General features: G+C 49.5%; 2 protein-coding genes across 2 annotated transcripts in view; both read left to right on the top strand.

The window, feature by feature from the left end:
- The window catches only part of LOC311327643 (semaphorin-3F-like), a gene marked incomplete at both ends in the record, with an annotated part of 87,544 nt that extends 86,808 nt beyond the window's left edge, over nucleotides 1-736 (top strand). Inside the window, 2 exon segments of the mRNA XM_084460729.1 lie at nucleotides 4-137; nucleotides 293-736. Coding sequence (XP_084316855.1) covers nucleotides 4-137; nucleotides 293-736 — 578 coding nt within the window.
- A 4,132-nt stretch (nucleotides 737-4,868) lies between these two features.
- On the top strand, nucleotides 4,869-9,124 carry gnat1 (guanine nucleotide binding protein (G protein), alpha transducing activity polypeptide 1; the record flags this gene model as incomplete). Its single annotated transcript, XM_084460589.1, has 8 exons — nucleotides 4,869-4,974; nucleotides 6,648-6,690; nucleotides 6,817-6,958; nucleotides 7,195-7,352; nucleotides 7,737-7,865; nucleotides 7,981-8,110; nucleotides 8,372-8,525; nucleotides 8,934-9,124. 8 exons carry the CDS (start codon nucleotides 4,869-4,871, stop codon nucleotides 9,122-9,124), a joined length of 1,053 nt encoding a protein of 350 aa, XP_084316715.1.
- Between the last annotated feature and the right edge of the window lie 387 nt (nucleotides 9,125-9,511).

Raw genomic sequence — 9,511 nt, 5'->3', positions numbered from 1 at the left:
CAGCCAATAAGAACACGCTGGAGATGGTTCAGTACGGCGTCGAGGGCAGCACCACCTTCCTGGAGTGCCAGGCGCGGTCCCCCCACGTGTCCCTCAAGTGGCACCTGCAGAGAGAGAACAGCGACCGGAGGAAAGAGGTGAGCGTCACACCTGTACCCCCCCCCCCCCCCCCCCCGCCACCCCACCGAGCGGCCAATAGCATCGTAGGAACGGCCTGGCCCCGCTTTCGCGATCCGGTGTCGTAGCTGACGATGCCCCATCGACCCTCTCTCTCCTCTGGCCCCTCCCCCAGATCCGCTCGGAGGGGCGTGTCCTGAAGACGGAGCAGGGCCTGCTTCTGCGTTCGCTGCAGCCGTCCGACAGCGGCGTCTACCAGTGCACGTCCACGGAGAAGAACTTCAAGCACACGCTGGTCAAGCTGCAGCTGGTGGTCCTGTCCGGCCGCACCGTCAACAACGTGCTGGTGGAGACGGGCGGCCCCGCCCTGCCACCGCTGCAGGCCAGCGCCTGGACCCCCAGCGCCGGACAGTATAAGGACCTGCTGACCATCCTGAGCCAGCCGGAGATGGGCCTCATCAACCAGTACTGCCAGGACTACTGGCAGCTGGGAGAGGGCGGTCTGGCTGACCCCGCCCTGGGCGTCGGCAAGGCTAAGGGACTGAAGGAGCTGAAGGAGCAGAAGAAGCCACGCAACCGCCGGCATCATGACGAGGTCACCGCCGAGGACGAGACATGAGGCCCTGTCCTCCTCCTCTCCTCTCTCCTCCCCTCCCCTCCCCATGCCGCCCTGTCCTCCTCCCCTCCTCCAACCCTCCCCTCCCCTCCCCACTCCGCCCTGTCCTCCTCCCTCCTCCTCCTCCTCCCCTCCTCCTCCTCCCCTCCTCCTCCCCCTCCTCCTCCCTTCCTCCTCCCCACCCCTCCCCTCTCCACTCCGCCCTGTCCTCCTCCTCCTCCTCCTCCCCTCCTCCTCCTCCCCTCCTCCTCCCCCTCCTCCTCCCTTCCTCCTCCCCTCCCCTCCCCTCCCCACTCCGCCCTGTCCTCCTACCCACCCCTCCCTCCCTTCCCCACGCCAACCTCTCCTCCTACCCTCCCCGCCCCTCCCCTCCCCGTCCTGTCCTCCTACCCACCCCTCCCCTCCCCGTCCTGTCCTCCTACCCACCCCCTCCCCTCCCCGCGCCTCCTCCACGTCCCCACAGCCGGCCGCCACCCCGCCCCCCTTCTTCTCCGCTCTCTCCCTCTCTCTGCACACCCCTCCAAAAATGGGAAAGACTTCAATCAAAGGATTCAAACGACAAGAGAGAGAAACCATAACAAAAAGCAACGGTCGCAATCCACAAACAGGTTGTTCTGAACTGTTGGAGAGGTTTCACAGTATTTATTGTAGGTTGTACATAGTAAGATTCTGTGCATTTCTTTGTACTTAATTAGCAAACATGTTTTTTTTTTTTGTGAATAGGTAATCTGTGCAAATATTGTTGTTATTATAATGCTATTATTGTTGTTAGTGTTATTGTTTATTACAAACTGTGTTATTATATTGCAAATATCTTTATGTTTTGTCTTTTGGAGGAACAGCAACACTTCATAGAACGGACATTGAAAGTGTTTATATTTACATGGACTGGTAGATGTGTATATATCTACATGGACTGGTAGATGTGTATATATCTACATGGACTGTGTTTGAGAGGAGTGCTTTGGCTACATCATGGATCCTTTGACTGCTGGCAGTAATCAGAGATGGAAGTCAGGTCACTGATTGGACGATAATCCAGAACTTCCTCAAAACAAGGATGGATAGGTGACACCGTTGTGGACACAGCCAATGGACGCTTGGGAACACGTTGAATGGCATTTCATTGGAGGGAGGAGACGCCCACAGACTGCAGCTTCGAGTACTCGGCCACGCCCACGTGTGACGATAGGGAACGACCTCCGGCTTTACTGACCCTAGGGGTTTAAAGAGACCCAGAATCTCTCCGTCTTCTCTTCTCTCTTCCACAGAGCGCTGTGGGAGGCCTTCGTCCCGCTCTCCTCTGGGCCCTTGTGGGCCCTCGACCCCGAGACCGTCCTGCCCTCCTACCGTACGCTTCCAGTGGTCTACCTGCCCTGTCTCTTCCAGTTGCTGTGGGGTGTTTGTTTTGTTTATGTGTAAATATTACATCTCAATGTTGTATCCTTGAGAATGTGATGATATAGAATAAGCTGTTTTGATGAGGGAAGATGTCTGTGGTTGTCAATACTAAAACTGAAAATAACATTGCCTTCTCATTCGGGAGAAGAATCTCCAAAAGGCAGCTATGTGATTTGTAAACAATTTGTTTGTGCACAAGAGACAGACAAAGCACCTTCCACTGCCTGGATTGGTCACTGATAAATAAGTAACATTTGTTGGTGTCTGTGGCTTATACTTCCAACCGCAGCGTGTGTTGTGTTGTTCTTAATGGGAGTATATTATCTTGTCAGACTAATTTCGTTCTGCTTCCAAACTGAACCACAAGCACGGTAGTTTGCATTCCAGTAGATGTCCACAAACTCAGTGGTTTCAGGCCAGTCATGTATCTGAGGACAATTAAAGAGAAGTTACCAGAGCGAAGCCAGCGCTTCCACGATCATGAGTTTGTGGGGGAGCGTCGGCTAGATAGTTTTAATCTCCAGTACCTAAGAGCTGTTTAACCAGATAAACGTCACATGACTTTCCCTCTCTCAAAGAACCTGATGGCTTCCTGCCGGTCGGTAACTCATAGACATGTATGATATGCCACAAATGTGTACTCAAGCAAATCTTTGCTTCCATATGAAACAATGTGTATATAGTTAAAACCACTAGGATGTTCAACATCTGAACACAGAAAAGGCACGTACCAAACTCTTGGGATGGTGGCTTTTCGTTGTGTGCATGAAATGTATATGTACCGTATATGATATTAGTTCATATTGCTATGTTGCTGTGGATGTCCGTGGGTGTCTATCTAGTTGTGGGAATGTGGGAGGAGTGTCGGTACAAGGCAGGAAAGATGGACTCGTACCCTTGTGGCGTAATACTCAGCACACAGTAGTGGGTTTAGACCCAACCCTTCCCCCTCTCTCTACCTCTCTCTCTTTCCCTCTCCCTCTCTCTCTCTCTCTTTCCTCCCCCCCCCCCTCTCTCCCTCTCTCTCTCTCTCCTCTCTCTCTCCCTCTCTCTCTCTCCCCCCCCCACCCCCCCTCTCTCTTTCTCTCTCCCTCCCTCTCTCTCCTCTCTCTCTCCCTCTCTCTCTCCCCTCTCCCCCCACCCCACCCCTCTCTCTTTCTCTCTCCCTCTCTCTCTCCTCTCTCTCTCCCTCTCTCTCTCCCCCCCCCCTCTCTCTCTCTCTCTCCCTCTCTCTCTCTCCCCCCCCCCTCTCTCTCTCTCTCTCTCCCTCTCTCTCCCCCCCCCCTCTCTCTCTCTCCCTCTCTCTCTCCCCCCCCCCCCCTCTCTCTTTCCCCCCCCCCCTCTCTCTCTCTCTCTCTCTCTCTCTCCCTCTCTCTCTCTCCCCCCCCCCCCCCTCTCTCTCTCTCTTTCAGTGCAAAATCTATTTCCAACATATGCATCATTTTTTTCTTTTGGTAAACTTTGGTAGCCTATGGGTAAATGAGGAAAAGTCACATGTGGTATAATGCACAGTTGATGTTATTGTAATGACTTGTATAAATGACTACAGTATCTCTCCTTTCTCATCGATGTTGCTGACTAATAAATTAAAGCTCTATATTTTATAAACACAGACTTCTTATTGTGTGTGCCTGTGATGGGGATCTGTGAGATGATAAGGTACCATGGGAACGGTTGAGTTGTCTCTCTACCTCTCCCAGGGGTCTCTATACCCCTCTCTCTCTCCTCTCTCTCTCTCTCTCTCTCTCTCTCTCTCCTCTCTCTCTCTCTCCTCTCTCTCTCTCTCTCTCTCTCTCTCCTCTCTCTCTCTCTCTCTCTCCTCTCCTCTCTCCTCTCTCTCTCTCCTCTCTCTCTCTCTCTCTCTCTCTCTCTCTCTCTCTCTCTCACACACACACACACACCGAAGTGGATTAGGATCTCTTGCCATCTTCAGATTGAGGTCAATGAGATCTGTCAGGTGAGAGCGCAAAGCTGCTCTAAGTCGTTTAGATGTCACCCCTCGCTGAGTCGTCCATGTGTCTCACCGCTGTCACCCCTCGCTGACCGCCGCGTGCTCGGGCCTGGTGGGGAACGGTCTGCGTGTCTCATCATGGTTCCATAGAGGAACCCGAGAGAAGCAGCGGAGAACGTTCCTTCTCTGGCCTGTCCACAGAACGGGCAACTGTCCACAGACCGGGCAGCTGTCCACAGACCGGGCAGTCCCCTATAAGAGCCTTTCCTCGTGGACAGATGCGTCATGGTCGTTCAGACGTCACTGTCAGAGGGTTCATTCATGTGTGGGACCCCGTCCGCCTGCGTTAAGAGACAAACCACACCCTTTCTTTCCTCCACTCTTATAGAGGCAGCTGAGAACAGTGGAGAAGATAAGCACTTTAGCCCATGTGCATCTTCCGCTGAGCACAGCAAAGTCCTGCTAAATCGAAGGTGAGGTCATACGTTCGCCCTCCGCCGTACCCCCGCCTCCCGCTCCCTCCCGCGGGGGACGCCTTCTGTCCTTGCTCCCCATTGGCCCAACCCTGATCAGGTGGACAGGGGATGCCCGAAATCCTCCCTAATACAGGAAAACACTCAACGATCCGCCAGTGTTAGTCTGGAGCCGTCGACGTGCCGGTGGCGTAGATTACAGCATCAGTCGGGCCGGTAGGCGATCAGCGAGGACCTTCTTGAGGTTTTACCCCCCGCCCCCCCGCCAGCGTTTGGGTTCGAGAGCCGGGGCCGCAGCCAGGGAGAGAGGATGGGGGCAGGAGCGAGCGCCGAGGAGAAACACTCCAGGGAGCTGGAGAAGAAGCTGAAGGAGGATGCCGACATCGACGCCAGGACAGTCAAGCTGCTGCTGCTGGGTAATGTCTGCCAGCGTGTTTCTCTGGGGGGGGGGTTGGGGGTACAGGGGGCAGGAGGGGGGCCGAGGAAGGGGTACAGTCAAGGGGGCATCAGGTGTCTTTCTGGAACTCTAATCTGGGAACCTGTGAATAAGATCTCAGCTCCAGGGCCCCTCACAGAACTCAGTCCATGGTCATTGGCTTGCATCTTACACTGTAGGGTTCCCGGGTTGAGATTTCTCCTCCAGGATTACAGGATTATGTTTTATGCTCTGCAAAATTTGATCCAAAGATACCCATTACTATGAGGATATACTGAGGATAGTCTACTTAGAAGTAGTTTGTTGTCACGTAAGGTCTTTGAGAGAGATAAGATGATATGAATAGGATCTTCTCTCTTGGGATGAAATTTGACTTGGGAAATATTTAGATGTGATTGCTTTATCTCTTAGTTACATGTTAATTATCTATATTCCATTAGAGAGCTCTACACCAAAGTAGATTAGTCTTGACAAGCGATTACATTTTATAATGTACTATTCTCATGGAAGAACCTCCGTCTAGAATTGATTTTTTTAAACGACCGCTTATTGGGAATTCGATGACACTGCAGTGGATGAAGTGAAGAAAGACAATTAGTCAGGTATAATGACAACCTATCGACTAATAACAATAGGGTATTTTAATCTGTATGTTATTTTATGTAGGGTGATTTAATTGAGGGACAAACGATCATCTCCACTGGATAATCATCCTTGCAAACTCCATAGGAGCCCAAGGCCAGCTAATCCAGCCCTGCCCTCCCTCAGGCTTGTCTTGAACCCGGCTCTGCCCAATCCCCTGCTAATCCTATAAGACAACAACTGCCCCAGGACAGAGGGCTTAATGCATGGCCCATGGCCCGACCCAAAGACAAACCCATCAAAAGCCCAACTGACCAGAACATCCTTAAACACATTCCTTCAACACCTCACCTATATTTACGTGCTTAGATGAGAGAAAAGTCAAATTGTTGGTCAGGATTAAGAGACCAAGACGTATCTTGTTCCAAAAACGGAATAAATAAATCACTAATTATGTGTAAGATACCTCATGGTAGCCATACAGTGACCGACAGGTTCAAGTGATTATGAACAGGGAAATACATGCTTCCTCAGCGCTGTCAGAGGGAGAATTGTTTATGATATCAGGGATATCATGACCCTGACGCTCAATCAAACGGTTTCGGAGGGGGCACCCTGATTAGGGGGTAGGTAGGTGGTAGGTAGGTGACCTCAGGTCTCCAGGGACATCTATCAAATAGCCCCCCTCTAACTTTGTAGGTGGGGGGTGCGCCATATAATGATGTCCGAAGAGCAAAACCTCCTATCTGCATAATTGGGTATCCTTAAAAATAGCATTCTGCAAGAAAACACGTTTTTTTTTGTTTCTCAAAAAAGTGCATTTTTCAAATTCTGTAGATGTTTCAGCTTGTTGAACACTGCCTCTCAGTGGTCACACCTGGTACATGTAACCAATGAAACCACTTAACCCTAATCCTAACCACACTGTAAGCTGCCCCGAAATCCAACACCCCCATATCCAGAAAGAAGCTAAATGCAACGTATTCAGACACTGTTTTATAGCTGGATACTGATGGCTGCTTCTGCAGGTGGACTCCACATGACATTCCACTGTTGTCCTCTTTCACACAGGTGCTGGAGAATCAGGAAAAAGCACTATCGTCAAACAGATGAAGTGAGTAGTGTCTCCCACATCATACAGTAGTAGACCTAGGCTATCTATAGCATATTAGATCATGGATCATATAATGGACTAAATCGAATATACATTGAAAGGTGTCCATTTGTCTGCTCTGAACAGAATCATCCACAAAGATGGTTACTCACTTGAAGAGTGCCTGGAGTTCGTCGTCATCATCTACAGCAACACCCTGCAGTCCATCTTGGCCATTGTGAGGGCCATGACAACGCTCAACATCGGCTACGGGGACGCGGCCCAGCAGGTAGGCCTACGCCTCCTCTTCACAGGGGATCCTAGATGGAACTTACACATGTTCCCTGAGTCAGGCTATCTACTACACGCCTCCTCCCTGGCAGGATCAACACATGACAGATCGGCAAATTTACACAGATAGGCCTATCGGTGTATTTATAGAGCTGCTAGATCATCTACTATCTTCTCTGCCGGGCAAGGCCACGAGCTTATCCCAGATCTTGACCGATGTGTTTTTTTCTCCAGGATGATGGCAGGAAGCTGATGCATCTGGCAGACACCATAGAGGAAGGCAGCATGCCTAAAGAGCTCTCAGACATCATCATTCGTCTTTGGTTGGACAAGGGCATCCAGGTTTGCTTTGACAGGGCGTCGGAGTACCAACTCAACGACTCTGCAGGATAGTAGGTCATCTCCCGTTTTATTTGACACTCATATGGCTGTTTTACATTAAAAAAAAACTGAAATTTACAATGTACACATCAAAGTAAAAGCATTGTGCAAACATTATTTTATAGTCTTTCGTTTAAGAGTCTTGTTTAAAAAAAGGGATAGGCGATTTTCTGTTTCTTTTAGAAATGTTTGTTTCGTCTGGTCTGTCAGTTGGATATTTGGGCTCTAGGGCCAGTTCCAGAATGCTCTGTGCAAAGTCCCTACACAGTGTAGCTCTTCTGTCATGGAGAGTGGAGGCCTCAGAGCCTAATCGCTAAAGGTATTGTCTTTTTTTATAATCTCTCGCTCTATGCTCGTACACTGAAAACCTCTCTCTCTGCCTCTCTCTCTCGTAGCTATCTGAATGACTTGGAGAGGCTGGTGCAGCCTGGGTACGTCCCCACCGAGCAGGACGTGCTGCGATCAAGAGTGAAGACCACCGGTATCATCGAGACCACGTTCTCCTTCAAAGATCTGCACTTCAGGTGGGTCTTTAAACAGCACACCGGGGTGCCTGGATATGTGCCCGTTCGTAATGAACAGAACACTGTAAAAAGCTGCCATCTTAATCAAATCGGTCCCGGAATCTCCTGTCTGCAGGATGTTTGACGTAGGCGGCCAGAGGTCCGAGAGGAAAAAGTGGATCCATTGCTTTGAAGGTGTGACCTGCATCATCTTCATCGCTGCTCTGAGCGCCTACGACATGGTGCTGGTGGAGGATGATGAAGTGGTGAGATACAATATGATATACATGTCATTACTGTGCTGGTTTCCATTAAGTTAAAATCTTGGGGCTGGTCAAATTCTTCAAATGGTTTCTCCTAGAATGATGAGATGTTAACAGATATCACAGACATAGTGAGACTGTAGGCAGGAAATTACTCAGACATGATGATCCAGAGGTGTAGCTCATTTATAGTATGATGTTTTGTTCGATTCTCACAGTGTGTAAAAGAACATCTCTTTTTCTAATAATTTTCTCTTGGTTTAGAACCGAATGCATGAGAGTCTCCACTTGTTCAACAGTATCTGCAACCACCGCTACTTTGCGGCCACCTCCATTGTACTCTTCCTCAACAAGAAAGACGTCTTCCTCGAGAAAATCAAGAAGGCTCACCTCAGCATGTGCTTCCCTGACTATGACGGTGAGGTCACCATTTCACCTATGACACAAGCTGGCCTTCTCTTTTGAAAATGTACTCCAAAATACCTTATACAACGGTTAGTTCTGGTTCTTGATTCTGATTGGCTGGAAGCCGTGTTAAAATACTTTGTAACACACACCTGGGACCGCATATCATTCCATTTTCAGTATGAATGCGCCTCCCATTTGATCCAATGCATTGTAGTTGTTGTTGTTGCTTGGCAACCCATTAGTTAGGGGAACTATTTTGCTCCGCGGAATTGAGGGAATGATGCTTCGCGTCGTGCCTAACAACACCCCCTAGCTGTTATAAAATCACTATAACACACGGCCTCTCGTGGTTTATTGCTTAATTTCAAACCGTTTCTTTGAAACTTCCATTCTCCATAACTTGAATTCTTCCCTGTAGGCCCCAACACCTTTGAGGATGCTGGTACCTACATCAAAATGCAGTTCCTGGACCTCAACTTGCGACGAGACATCAAGGAGATCTACTCTCACTTGACCTGTGCCACAGACACAGAGAACGTCAAATTTGTGTTTGACGCCGTAACTGACATCATCATCAAAGAGAACCTCAAGGATTGTGGTCTCTTCTAAGAACCACACAAAATCGCCCGAGCAGGTAAGAAGGTTTTTATTCAAGCCAGGGTAACACACATTATTGTTTCTTTATTATGGTCAAAGCAATTGTGTAAATAGCTGTATCTTAGCTGTTTCTCTATCTCTTTTAGGGAATAGCCCTGACTCATCACTCCTAACCTTAAACTCCTAACCGTTTCTCTCTCTTTTAGGGAATAGCCCTGACTCATCACTCCTAACCTTCCTCATCACTCCTAACCTTCCTCCTTTCAACTCTGGGCATTCTCTCTTCAACCCAACTGGACATCCAACGAGGGCCAGGACAAGAACTTGTCTCTGTTAACTGCCATTCTGAAACAGACACATGCACACGTCCAAAAACAATCAAGGTCATTTGAGGCCAGA

Source organism: Borostomias antarcticus, assembly GCF_949987555.1.
Source record: "Borostomias antarcticus genome assembly, chromosome: 33".
NCBI lineage: Eukaryota > Metazoa > Chordata > Actinopteri > Stomiiformes > Stomiidae > Borostomias > Borostomias antarcticus.
The sequence above is the reverse complement of the archived record's forward strand: the minus strand, read 5'-3'. Positions and strand labels throughout refer to the sequence as shown.